This window comes from Zerene cesonia, chromosome 3 (assembly GCF_012273895.1).
Source record: "Zerene cesonia ecotype Mississippi chromosome 3, Zerene_cesonia_1.1, whole genome shotgun sequence".
Taxonomy (NCBI): domain Eukaryota; kingdom Metazoa; phylum Arthropoda; class Insecta; order Lepidoptera; family Pieridae; genus Zerene; species Zerene cesonia.
Window position 1 is genome coordinate 8,247,987 of NC_052104.1, and position 14,903 is coordinate 8,262,889.

At 33.0% G+C, this 14,903-nt stretch overlaps 2 protein-coding genes across 2 annotated transcripts in view; both read right to left on the reverse strand.

The window, feature by feature from the left end:
• Window positions 1-183: 183 nt before the first annotated feature.
• On the reverse strand, window positions 184-8,263 carry LOC119839476 (synaptic vesicle 2-related protein-like). The gene is made up of 11 exons (XM_038365748.1): window positions 8,122-8,263; window positions 6,190-6,351; window positions 5,002-5,164; window positions 4,627-4,748; window positions 3,330-3,574; window positions 2,891-3,018; window positions 2,627-2,753; window positions 1,993-2,088; window positions 1,498-1,688; window positions 645-772; window positions 184-362 (listed from the first exon to the last, which is right to left on the reverse strand). The coding sequence occupies exons 1-11, from the start codon at window positions 8,168-8,170 to the stop codon at window positions 274-276; spliced, it is 1,500 nt and encodes a 499-aa protein (XP_038221676.1). The 5' UTR covers window positions 8,171-8,263; the 3' UTR covers window positions 184-273.
• A 4,700-nt stretch (window positions 8,264-12,963) lies between these two features.
• LOC119839442 (synaptic vesicle glycoprotein 2C-like) overlaps window positions 12,964-14,903 on the reverse strand; it is a 10,872-nt gene continuing 8,932 nt past the window's right edge. Inside the window, exons 7-10 of the mRNA XM_038365705.1 lie at window positions 14,653-14,794; window positions 14,010-14,299; window positions 13,370-13,497; window positions 12,964-13,098 (exon numbers count right to left, since the gene is read on the reverse strand). Coding sequence (XP_038221633.1) covers window positions 13,055-13,098; window positions 13,370-13,497; window positions 14,010-14,299; window positions 14,653-14,794 — 604 coding nt within the window. The 3' untranslated portion in view covers window positions 12,964-13,054. The remainder of the gene's footprint in view (window positions 13,099-13,369; window positions 13,498-14,009; window positions 14,300-14,652; window positions 14,795-14,903) is intronic.

A 14,903-nucleotide genomic window follows, 5' to 3' on the forward strand; every position in this document is an offset into this window, starting at 1 on the left:
ATAAAGACTAAACTATTTGCCAGTGTCTTTTGGTGTGGTTCTTTAAAAAATATTATATTGAGTGTTTCTTATTATTCTTCTTCGTCAAACATAGGTATTTTAAAGCCATAATGTACTGTCTAATGTACTAAGTTTAAAGAATAGAGTTAAACTTTTTATTATATCAAGCAAATAATACAAATATTAATTTAAAAAAATACAAGCTATTTATTGGCACAATTTAATTAAGATACTATGACAAAATAGAGTGCTTTGATTAATAATAAAATGTTATTAGAGATCATTAGTTTCTTTTGATGCCTTTTCAAGGTTTTTGACGAGACGACGATCATCGACCAGAAAAGCGGCGAGTATCGCTGACGCTGAAAAATTAAAAATTATAATTATTGATACAGAGAACCAAAATAAATTCAATAGAAATGAAAACTTGGATCGATTATGAAGAAATTCTTCTTTCATGAGAGTATTAATCAAGAAGTTAGATCGTACATATTATACAGGGTGCTAAATATATGTACATGGTGTGTATATACAACTCTAAAAGTATAAGATACGATATACGACGACTCCTTTAAATCAAAGACAATATTAAAATAGCCAGTAACTATCGTTAAATACTAACCGTATATTGTAATTTTACTTACACGTAAATATTGTTGTAAATGTGTAAAATCCGACTTCGCAGTTGTTAACGAGTAAAAAGTTTAGGATCTGCACCGAAGCGAATGTTCCAATCCGACCGCCTGTCATTGTGAGAGCTACTGCGAATACCCTATAAACATCCACGATCCATTAAAAAAAATCCTATAAAATATCAATTTACACTTGAAAATTGCTTTAAAAATTTAAGTTAAGTTATCAATATCAGTTTACCCAGTCGAAAGTTGGTTAAATAAATAGTTTTCTAATCGCACTCATAGTATTAATGTGAAAGTTTGTTTGTTTGGATGTTTATCGTCAATCATCGCTATAGAAACTACTGGACGGATTTCGATGAAATTTGGTATAGAGACAGGGTATGAGCTGACTTGATTGATAGGATACTTTAAATCACGATTAAATGCTCCCTTTGGATAAAAACAGGTATCTTGATAACCGGGCGGAGCGAGCATAATATAGTAGATGATAATGATGAATGATAGATGATAATATAATAGTTTTACCTACGTACTAAGACTTAACTAAGCTACGCGTTGTATCCAAAAGCTGGAGCTAGCTGGAGCTATACCATTTATACAGGAAATCCCATGCGAATGGGAATCATGCGCAGAAATCCCCGAGACTGTTTATTTCATTTGATAACGCGTGCAAAGCCGCGGGCGGAAAGATATAGTACTTATTGGTTTGTCTGTCTTTCGCGCTGCATCGGAGAGGTTTTATAAGTTATTTACCGTGGTAAATACTCATTTCCCATTGGAATTTCTTTTGACTACGCGTGTCAAGTCGCGGGTGAATATTAGTATTTAAAATGTCTCTTTTTATTAAATAGCTCTTTACCTCAAATATGTAGGAAACAATGCAACCCCCATAGCTGCGTACAGTCCAGTAACTACGATTCCAATGAGATATATCAGAAACAGTATCCCGCTTCCTATCACGTTTGGAACCACATTTACTAGAATCCCGCAAATTCCACATACAGAAGAAACGATAATGACCATATTGCGGCGGCCAACGCGATTAATTACCTGTGGGCAGAAAAATACAGATTAAAATTTTTTAAATGACAGTGACATTTGCGTTCCCTGAATACAACGCCATTGTTGAAGCTAGGTGAATTTTAAATATTATCATTGTTCCCTAAACTTGTCTTACAAAATTTTTCAAAACTTAGCTAGGAGCCATCATAATCTGTTTGCAAAATAACCTTTCAAAAATTAGGTAGCAAGATTTTTTGTTGAACAAGTTTAAATAGGATATTCAAACACTTTTTAAACCCCTTTAGTATTTTCTTTGTAACGATTACATAACTAAATTAAATATGCAACTTACAACACTGATCAGAAGATTGAATATCGAATGCAATGCTCCCATAGCTAATACTATAACCATTGCTGTGACGTTAAGAGAGCAGGGGTCCACGTCTGGCTGAAAATGTGAATGAATTATATCATTACATAGTATAAACAAAGTCGCATTCCGCAGTCACTGCGTCTTTATGTGTAGATCTTTAAAATTAAGCAACAGATTTTGATGGGGTTTTTTTTTCAGACAGACTGATTCAAGAGGAACGTTTGTATAGTAACATCCATTAAACTACTTCGACTATAACGCGTTCGAAGCCGCGGGCAAATGCTGACCAGGGAAATTTTAAAAGGTAAAAAATAAGGAGTTTGATTAAAAAAATGTTATATGGAGTTGCGACAATACGTATTAAACTTAAAATAGAGGTATAAATTCACAGCCTTTAAGTAAACAATAACCCTAAGTGGTTAGCAAAAGATTTTCTCTCCTGTCAAATCTCCTGCCACCCTCATTCAAAGAGTCCGAACCTCCAAATTGTCAGAACTAACCAAGTACCTAAATAAATTGGAAGGACCAGCTTTTGGGCTGATGATGATGCTGATATAAATAAATGTTGGCCTAATTCAATCAAAGTAATTGGCATAAAAAATAGATAACTCACGTCGGGTTCCTCATTGAGACTCTTATTGAGCACACCACATAATGTTTGGTTGGTTCCTTCTCCTGTCTGTACAATTTGAACAAATTGATTGGCGATTGTCGGCAGCCATATCAAAAATGACCCTACTCTGAAAAATAATGTCCATTTTACAGTATATTATTAGATTAGATTCGTTTATATGTGAAACTGCAATTTAGCTAGATAAAGAAAAAACCTTTAAAGTCTTCTATAAATAAACTAATAATAAATAAAAGAATCCTCAACTGTTGAAATAAGAAAAGCAGTGTCATTATCACGGTGTTCTTTAGAAGAGGTGTTTTGAACAGCGGTAATATCTGCTCCTTGATATTGGTGGCTTGCTTTTCCACGTTTTCTTTCAAGATTCCTTCGACCTGAAGAATTTAAGTCGTTGTTAAAAGTATGCTCCGTTCTTTTTTTACAAAACGCAAACGTTTGTTACTAGCCACTAGCGGGCAAGTTTGTGAGAATGATCTTTTATGAAGACGCGGCTGATTGGGTAAAATTATAGATTTTAGTCTAGATAAGATCACAGGATTTATCCAGGTAACAAACAAGTAAGCTTTGGGCAGATCTATTAACATAAATATTTATAAAAATAAAATGTCAGTCATTCTAAACTCTACTTAACTGATTTAGTTTTAACTTAAAACATTTAAAGATATACATGAAATCTTGAAAATACCTCAAATTCCATATTGGTTCCTCTATTATTTATTCTATGGATTTTCCTTAAGATCCTCAATGATTCCGCTTCGTTTCCTCTTGCATATGCAAACTTGGGACTTTCCTCCATTGCGTAAATCCAGGCGGCAGAAATAAGGCTTGGTATAGAGTATACAACCATGAGAGTCCTCCAGGAGTTCCAGTAAATATTAAGGCTCGGAAGATAGTACGAGAATTTTAGGGGTATTATTGGTATCGCGAGAGCTATGCATAAATGGAAGGGCTATTTTTAGAATAAATTTTTTGCTCAAGAAATTTATAAATAGTATAGTATAGTATATATATTTATAAATTGTAGATCTATATAGATCAATAGGTATCTATATACGTAGATGTCTTATAAATAAAGAAATAAGTGTTTAGTATTTGAGATATGTTTGCCACGGGTTATAGGTTCTATAGACTGAGACACTCCGATCGAAAAGTTGTGTAAAATAAAAGTTGTACATATTAGCAAAAAATTAGACTTAATGAATTACTCATAAGCGCTGAAGCACAATGCTGTAGGCCGTCTATAGCGCATTTTATTGAATTTAATGCGAGAAGAAACGTGTTTATTATGCAATATATTTTTATCAGTGCAAAAATAATAAAGATATAAATTGGCACGTAATAAAACTTGTAGCCTGTTACAGCTTTAATTCTTATTATTGCGGGTACGATTATTTAAAATTATTTATTATTAAACTGTATAATATTGTAATAAGTACGTACATAAGTATATCTTTTTTATTTACAAACCAGCAAATTTTTCAGTAACTCTTTTTTCAACATAGTAAATACATCAATAACATGGTATTTAAAATAACTAAATATAAGTGCCAAAATTAAAGATCAATAGAAAACATTTAAATACTATTAAGTGTTATAACTTTAACTATATTAAAATTGAGAACTAACCTAACTGGAACCTAACAAGATGTTAAGTCTTTTATTTCTCAACATGTAAAATAGAATTACAGACTTTAACCAAAAACAACTCTGTATGCATTATTATGTGCATGTATGTGTGTGTGTCTGTGTGTGTGCTAAATTACCATCTTACTTTATTATAAAAGCAAAAGTTTGTGAGTATGGATGGATGGATGTAAGGATGTTTGTTACTCTTTCACGCGAGCACAGATTATCGTCCATATGAAATTTTGTACTCAGATTACAGTGTAAATTAGCACATAGACTACTTTATTACCCGAGTAGCACGTTAGTGACGCCGCGGGTAACAACTGGTTAATAATAAGTATCATTTCACTAATTACCCGTCATCAGCCCCTGTGACAAAAGGGAGAAGCTTGAAACAATAAGTACGACGATGTTCCGTTTCGCCAGAGGCACACTCTCGCTCAGCATTGTCATCCCTTGTGAATATTGGCCTGACGCTCTGTGGAAAATGCAATAATTTTAATATTTTTAGGCTAATTAGAATAATTAGCTGTTCGTCCTTTATAACAATCAAATAAACTTGGTGTTAGTAATTTCTATATATTGTGTGTTGACGGATACAATTTGAGCTTCTTATAAATCTCTGAGATGTAAAACTATCCACAACGTGATATTGGCAAAATTGCGGCAACGCAGCACTGCCATTCATAAAATAAAAATAAAATTGAATTAGAATCACTATGTATGCTTACATTAAAGCGGTAATAAACTGAAGGCCCAGCAGCATGCCCCAATGAACAGAAATACTGCATAAAGCGTTGACCGCCGCTGCAGCTAGCAGAGATATAAACATCATGAGTCGCCGCCCGTAAAGATCTGATAATACTCCCCATAGCGACCCACCGATTATTAAACCTGAAAAAAAAATACATATAGTTGATAATTTTAGTTTTATGTTTTGGAAACCATTAACTACTCTTTTTCTTTTTTTTTCCTTGTATTATTGTTATAATGATTGTCATAATTCGATTGGATTTCTATCGATAACATATTTCAATTAATAAAACCTATAATCGATCATACTATATGATATAGTATATCAATGTTTATAATATTACTATCTCAATCATGAATTCGCACTATGATATGATGTTGCAGGTAAATTGAATGATTTCGCTCCGTCTACGCTAAATGTTTTGTATTATGCCATGAATTTACACTTTCCAGATATTCGTCAGAATCAACTAGCGAGTCGCCGGAACCGGCTATTTCTGTGTAGTTTTGAAAAAAAGTAACTATTATTTTAATAATAAGGTTTTTTGGTTTTATGGGTTCTCGATGGTAAGTCGATCGAAGTTAAAACCCATTATTTTTATCTTAGTATAAATCCAAATAAATTAGAAATTAAAAACTTTTTAACGGATTTTAAACGCGATTTATTCATTATATCACTAACCCGACGTTTCGAACACTTTACAGCGAGCGTGGTCACGGGGAGACTGAGATGACTGTTAAAGAGTTTTAAATTTCTAAATGTAATATTCGCGTAAAATCAAGCACAAAAAATAATAAATATATTAGTTTATATCCAAGGCTGCTTTAGTAGCTACAGATGCAATTGGTAATTTATTTCAGGAGTTATAACGATATTAATTAAACACAAGTAAAAAATGCACGGATCGCCGACACCGCGCCTCAAATATGTTCATTCATACTTAAACATTCCATCTTCAATCGGACGACTGCCCGGTTGCTATAGACCGGTAACCATATGATACGGATATGTAATGTCTGGATCTAATGAACTTATGTGGTAAATTCTTCAACCAATGGATATTATTTGTAAGTATCTATTATACGCTATTTCTTTGCCTGGGTTATCTTTTGAAACTGGACCAAGTCAACTCAAACTCCTTATATATAGCTAGAAGATGAATTACCAACGATCGGTCCTGCAGCCAGTAGCCCCCTCTGTGTGACGGTGGTCTCCAGCTCACAGGCACTGGCTGGTACGATGATGGTGGTGGAATACGATACCGTCACAAACGCGATGGTGATCAGACCGATCGCACCGACGAGCACATAGTTATATAGACCGAAGCCTGGAATCGAATATTAGAACTAATGTTATTAAGAGTCCTTATTTAGTAGATTGATCAAATGGGCAAGACCTTTTTAGCTAATTGCGTCCTATATCTTAAGGTTTATTCGTTTGTGTAGACACAAAAATTTAGGTTTCCCTTTAATTAAATGAGCTAGTTGTGGAGTACGGAGGCGTTTCTGACATTTTGACATCATAGTTTTCTTTACGGACAAGTAGGAGAACGGCATTCTATTTTTTTTTTTTCAGATATATTTTTGGTGTTCCTGACTGGAAATGAACCCAAGACAGGAGAAGTTAAAAACTGCCGATTTTTTAATCTTAATTAATTTTAATCCTACTAATCCTACGAAAATATTGTAAATGCGAAAGTCTGTAAGGATGTGTATGTCATTTTTCACGCAAAAACTATTGAACCGATTGCAATGAAATTTGGTACGTAGATAGTTGGACAATTGGAATAACAATTAGACAACTTTTTATTCCGATATTCCTACGGGATACGGACTTACGTGTGTGGAACCGCGGGGCGCAGTAAGTTTTTCTATAAAAACTTTTTTAAACCGACGTCAAAAAATTAAGAGTTCCTCATTTCGACTTCATTTTTTGTGTTTGTTATCTCATAGCTTGTTACTGGTTGAACCGATTTTGATGATTCTTTTTTAATTGAAAGCGAGTGCCTCCCGTGTGGTCCAATTTAAAATTGAGCTAGTTCTGACAATTTGATGGCCATTTACTTTAGAATGAAACGCAGGAATTTAAAATAATTAATTATCAATAAATTCAATTGATTGATTGATTGTTATCGATTAAAATTTAGGTTACAGGTAAAACATATATGTTTAGCTTCAGTATCAATTTATACCATATTTTCAGTTTTTCTTTTATTTATTAAACAGATTGATATTGATTGTTTTATAGGATTAAATCCAAATGGGGTAAATGTGTCAATTAGTATTTATATTTGTATGACCTTCGACTGGCATTAAGGTGTATAATAATATAAAGAGCAGATATTGTATTCATACCTACAAATGACTAAATTAAATATAAAAAAGGATGGTTGCTTGATGGATGGATGGAAACATTTCTCAGAAACACGTGTCGTGTTTCTTAGGTGTTTCCTATGCATAAATAAAAGGTTTTTTTTCGAAAAATATTATTACTGATATCATAAATATTAAAGTGTGTTTGTTCGTTATCCTTTCTCTCACTTCGCAACTAAGCGATTTTATGATATGACTAGCTACGCCCCGGTAGCGCGGTTTCACCCGCGTAAGACCGTATCCCGTAGGAATATGGGGATAAAAAGTTGCCTATATGTTATTCCAGTTGTCCAGCTGTCTACGTACCAAATTTCATTGCAATCGGTTCCGTAGTCTTTGCGTGAAAGAGCAACAAACACACACACACACACATCCTTATAAACTTTCGCATTTAATATTAGTAGGATATTTGTATATAGTTAGGAGACTAGAGGTTCCTTAGTAGAGAGTGACATAGGCCTCAGTTGTCTATAAGTAACCGCTAAAAATAAGCGCTAAAATAGACGTTCGGGGAGCCGGAGACCCGTGTCCTTTTCCTTACCTTTCCCAGTTCATTTATTTATTCCTCTCGTCAATCCTTTTATCTCTTTTCATTTAAACTCGGTAATAAATTTATAGAGGCATAAGATCTTCAAATGACCTACCACTTCTGCATATGTTCATGAGCGGTGGTAGCTTACCATCGCGGAGTCCTTTGCCAAACAATTAAAAAGAAAGACACATACCAGTTCTGTCCAATGCTTCCTCAAATGTAACCACATTTTTTTCACCCATTTTAATATCTTCACGAATAGCCACGCATGCTACTTGCTGCCTATAAAGGTAAATATTATCTAACGTTAATAAATTCGCTGAACGGATAAGGCGTAATTATCGATATCTCTTTTACAATAATCATTTATGTTCCGAATATATTTCGTTACAAACATCCGCACACTGCTTTAAAACAATGTTTTTTTTAATCGTATTCAGATCTGTGACTTGCAGTAATTCAATATCTAGGTATTACCTAATTGTACCTAGTCTCTACCTAAGTCCTACTAATCTAATCAAAGATTTATGTTTATACAATTCGGTCAAGTGCGAGTCGGATTTGCGACACGCATGATACAACGTACAAATATGTTAACCGTAAAAATTTGTCACCCATCCAATTTATGACCGTGTCGATAATTGCTTAACCTCATTTTTTATTGTTTGTGGTTATAGCGGCAACAGTTTCCACTCTTGAACTCACGGTTCATAAGATACTGCCTGGAGACAGACAGACGATAGACAGACCGACGGAAATAGGGTCCTGTTTTTCCTAATAACCAGTAGCGAATTTAGGTTTAGGCATGTGAGGCCCGGGCCTAGGGCGGCAAATTTTGAGGGGCACCAAAATTTCTGTAAACTACACGACCAAATTTCAAAGTTTATATTATAGCGCTTTTACTATCGAAACATGGTCCCTTGAAATATCTAACAAAAAGACTTAAAAAATTTTCTTTTAATGCTAGCATATTATTTATTTAAGAATTTAGATTTTTTCATATCTTCCATTCAAAATGTAGTTATAACATTTGTTTGCGCTTTATTATAAAACGAATCATTATTTCACCATGATAAATTATAAGAGTGTCAGCTGACTCGTGCAAATTTTGTAATTATTAAATTTTTCGTAAAAATCTCATAGTTTTGCGTAGTGCGCAGCCCCTAACGATAAGCATGACTGATCAGTTTTAAAAAATAGCAGAATGAAAAAGTCATACAAATATAACGCAAATTGTTTAATAAATCTTGAGAGTAAACAAATCTATATATATAAAGGAAAGTGGTGTTAGTTACACTATTTATAACTCAAGAACGGAATAAACGATTTGTTTGAAAATTTGTGCAGAGGTAGCTTAGAACTTAGACGGACATAGGATAGTTTTTATCCCGGAAATACCATGGGAACAGGAACATGTGAGAAAACCCCCGGGTCTATGATTCTTATATACATATAACAACACGTTCATTTTGAAACCCCATGGGCCAGGTTACCATAATATTAGTACCTACATTTGATTAATTCGTCGAATGCAAACAAGTACAAATTAATGAAGTTTATGTGTGTCTAAGTGTTGAATCCTACTAATCCTACTAATATTATGAATGCGAAAGTTTGTAAGGATGTGTGTGTGTTTGTTGCTCTTTCACGCAAAAACTACTTAACCGATTGCAATGAAATTTGGTACGTAGACAGCTGAAAAACTGTAATAACATACAGGCAACTTTTTATACTGTTATTCTTACGGGAGACGGACTTACGCGGGTGAAACCGCGGGGCGCAGCTAGTATATTTATATAGATCTAAATAAAATTTTCGCCTATGTATATGCTTATTAATTTACGGCAGATATAATCTACGAAACTGTTAACATCTTATCGTATGTGAACAAAGATTATAGAGCAGTACTAGAATAATCTTCAGAACATTACCTTATTTCAAGATAAAATGAAATATTTATTTGTATTTAAATAAATGATAAAAAATAACAAAATAATACAATAATTATGTTAAAATATAAAGTAATTATTTTATTTGTAACTATGAATAGTTTCAAATGTGACTCATATTTATAGACCGACTTCAAAAAAGATTATTCAAGAGAGGTTCTCAATTCAACTGGATTTTTTATTTGTTTTGTGTTAGTTACGTGATAAATACATACTGGTTGAACCGATTTTTATGAATCTTTTTTTATTTGAAATTTGGTGTCTTCTATGTAGTTCTATTTAAAATTGGTCTGCTTTTGACAATTTCGAGGCGGTTTAGCTTTTATTAAAATTTCATCGTTTCTTTTTTCAACTTTAATATAAGCTTCACTAAATGATTCTTTTAGATATTAAAAACTTTTAACGGATTTTAAACGCGATTTATTCGACGACGATTCGACGTTTAGAACACTTTACAGCGAGCGTGGTCACGGGGAGACTGAGATGTTACATGTCTTGAAGGTCATACAAAAATTGTTATTTGTGAACTACCTCCACCTATTTCTCCGCAGTTGGTATGTGGAGTATTTTTCCGGATATTGGCAGTATTGGCTGATAGTGTCTTCTGGTCTTTTGGTATGTCTGAGATGGGGTTTTTAATTTTTACAGGATACTAGGTGTTGGAAAGCTGCAAACCATCTTCTCTATTGAAATTTGGATGATTTTAATTTCAATAGCCTCACGTACAAGTCTTGGAAAAAATTTATTTTCTCTGGCGAGGATCTGTGGTTGGTCGAATCGTAAGAACTTAACTAGGTATTGTATAAAATTCCTGAAATATATAAATCAACTGTGACACACATATTATGTTATTAAATTATGCCAGTAAGCGTATTCGCAAGATTATGTTGATAAGATATTACTCATATATTATCCAACTTTTTATCGTTGGAGGTCATACAAATTCGATGTTTTGTTCATTGAAGGATTTGACTTCAGTGCTGTTCTAGTTTTTTGTGTTTTTTTCAGCTTCTTACTATACTTTGTTACGGCTTTTAACAAAGAAAATTTCCGCTATATAATCCTAATAATAAAACCCTCACAGGAGCCTGTGTCCCAGCAGTGGGACTGTCTATGACTTCTGTGTCTATGAATCATAATAAGAAAATCAAAAGCATGGCGTTCTTTTCCTAAAATTCCACTTTCTTTGCCTGCTACATGCATGTTAGTTATAATTTTTTTATGTCTGCGACTTAATTTGAACGTTCCCAAGTTCCCGATAATAATAATGCCAATCTTTAAAGTGATGATTTTTGTAAGACATTAAATTACAAGACGTTGACTGAAAATAGCCATAAATAGAAAAATCACAAATGTTCACACGGATATAATATAATCATAAAACGTAAAACGGTTATAGGTTATCTTTTATCTAGCACCATGCACATTGTCTTTCTATGCCTTATGCAATGTCTTTGCTTTTTAAACTTTTTACACGCTTTTTATTAGCTTCACCTGTATGTTTGTTTGTAACCGACTTCTTTGGGCGCGATTTTGACCCACTTTAAACGGCCAGATTTCGTTCAAACTTTGTAGATTTATTGAGGACCGATGACAATACACTAATTTGATAAAATTATTCCATTTTTCAATTTGCAAAATATGATAAAAGCGTGTTTTTTAGTTTTTTTAAACTATTATAATATATTATTATAAAGAACACTTAGGCTAGTTTTAGAGTCTTTTTAAACGTTGATGACAGCTGAAACGTATAAACCTCAAAGCGTTGTTGAATAACGCGAAGGTATCAGCGTGCATAAAGACACAGAATAATAAGAGATATAGGTTCATACGTTCTGGCTATGTGCACATACGCTCAGAGTTTTGTAAGTATGACACTAAAACATAAAATCACCCATAACTAGACTTTATATGAAGAGATATTGTAAAAAAAACATCAATTGATTTAAACATTTTCTGGTTCTAAATTCATAAACGAGCGAGAAAATGAGTGCATATTGTTTAAATATTTTGTCTTTTGTTTTTCTATTAGATTAAATAAAGATAGGAAATGCATGTTGGGTATTCATAAAAACACGATATATTATAAAATCTTTATTTGTGTATAGCCTACCAGTCTGCTTGAATACAATTTTCATCTTCAAGCTTTTTAATTTCAGGTACAAATCTTAATACGAAACTTAACTCTTAATCTAATAATTAATAACAATACATACAAATATATTATACATATATCATACATTATTAAATTGAATTGAATTGAATTGAAAATTTCAACCCTTATTATATGCATATTGGTGATAACACTACGAAAATATATTTGACATTTGGCACAGTTATAGTTAACATTCAGAAGGAATACAAAAAGCTATATTGACATACTATACAGTATTCTTAATAAACAAAACAAAACGTACATTATTTACGTCCATATTGTAAATGCCAAACGAATTATAATTTGTGGTAATGACCACCAACCATTGAGAGTCAAACATTTTGAAAAGGTCGTGTTATATTGATCTGAAGTGCTAAAAGATCTCTATCTCTCTCTCTTATTAGACACATAATAATTATGGAATTTATCTGTTAATGAAGGCACCATAGTTACTGGCTATATAGTTGGCACTTTTTTTAAGAACCTGTCAATAATATGTGATTAATATACTGTTTTTCAACGTGGTTAGGTATAAATGGCAACAGATAATCCTACCTTTAACTATGTTTTCACGTAACCGAATTAAATCTCGATAGTATAGAAAGCTGGAGGTAGAAGTCTGGAGTCTCGATGATGCTGTTATGTTTTCTACACTCGTTTCTACATCAAGTTTTCGAGTATCGTCCAGATGTAGCGAGAAAATAATAACCCGCACGTTTTATAGCACTTTCATCATTCTAAATGAAAGCTGTACGATGATCTAAGTAAATGACAATTAAAAAATCAGGCGTACAAAGTTTACAATACAACGGTTTGTTTCAATAACATAATTTGACATTTCCTTTTCATTTATACAGACTATACATTTTATAGATACTTAAATAATTAGATTTATGGAAAAATGAGAGAAACCAAATGATTCTTAAATACGAATTTTTAAAGGCCACCTGTAAAACCTTTTTAGTCACATCGAAAATTCAACGGACCAGCCTAAATAATTGGACTTTGCTTATTTTAAGGATTCATTTCTTGTCACTGGGCAAGAACCACGATACAACAATAGCACCTGAAACAAAATGACGAGAAGTAAATATAATAAAAGATATTCGAATCAAAATTTTTTTAAAGAAATTGCTGAAAATGTACTTATATTTAGAAATTAAAGATTTTTTTAACGCGATTTACTCATTATATTATTTAACCAGACGTTTCGAACACTTTACAGCGAGCGTGGTCACTAGGAGACTAGAGTCTCCTAAAAAATCTTTAATTTCTAACTGAAATAAAATTAATACTCGCGTAAAATCAAACACAGGAAAATACTAAAATATACTTACTCAATAACAGAGCCGACCACCCGTAGAATGTTGCTTCACAATTTGCTGAGATGAGGTATCCAATAGCGTTCACGCCAAAGAAGGCGCTCGATCTTCCCAGCATCACGGAGAGGCATGACGCCATCCCCCTGAAAAGTTATATGAGTATTTGAGTATATTATTTAATTGAATCTTTATTTAATAACATCATATATACTTTTAAAATCTGTGACAAAACGGTATAAGAAGGACAAAGTATGCGAATTTTTAATTACTTCATTAATTTTTTAATGTGGTGATAACAATTATTATTATTAAATAGCTAGAGCTATGTCGAGCGTTTTTTTTAAGATATAACACTTGAAACACAAGCAAAGAAAAAGAGAAAATAACATGTTAAAGCGAAAGCCTCAGTTTATCTACAATTAGAATAGTACAAGTGAAAATTGCAATATCAAAAACTAGTAGTTCGCCCCGGCTTCGCCCGTGGTACATATATAGCGTATGTCACTCAGCGAAGTTGCAGCTTTCTAATGGTGACAGAATTATTAAAACCGGTCCAGTAGTTGTTGAGTTTATCCATTACAAATAAACAAACAAAAATACAAATTCTTCCTCTTCATACATCTATATTTGCGTACATGTCCAATGACCAACTGACCTTAAAGACGTAGGATACAGCTCCACAAAGTACACGCTAAGAATGCCCATAGACAATGCGCAAAGGAGAAACAGAAAGAAGAACACGCCACCAGCGATCGGGCTGGACACCAAGTTCAACAGAACAGCTGATATTCCAGAGAGCAGAACTATTCCGATCATGGCCAGCCGCTTCCTCGACCCGCAGGTTAAAGAGAGCACCAGGTTTGATGAGCTCGCAAGAGCTCCGTACGACATCGCGGATAGAAGTGTCGTTGGTTGTATGGTGTCGTTGCATACTTCTTGTATAACCTGTAATTTATTTGTTAATGTTATGGTTCAGTTGAGAATTATGAATAATAAACGAGAATAAATAAATTCTTTATTTGAATATTCCAAATATAAAAATATAGTTAATCTATATAAAAAGTTGGTAGAAAAAAATATAGATTTTTTTTATATCTTAATTAATCTTAATTAAATAGATGTAATTCAAAAGAATAACTTCTGTTAGTTATATTGTCTGAATAAAGCAAAACACAGATAATTTTGATTTTTTGTTAATTTTTTTTTGATTGGACAACTTTATTGTAGCAGACATGAAGTTCGTCAAATAATACGCGATACATAGAATACAATTTAAGTTCTTATTGAGATCGACTTACGGTTGAATTTCCAGCAACAGTCATGCTCTCCGTGGAATATCTGATGACGGTGCACAGATTCATACCAGCGCCTCCGCCCGTCTCCAGCATGGAGAACAAATTGTTCATGATGTAGGGCAACCAGAGGATGAAGCCACTACCACTGCGAAATTACAATACAAATTAATATTATATTAACTATATACTTAGTCTGGCCATAAATACTGTTACACTTAATTATAAAAAAATATTACATTTGAATTTCGAATCTG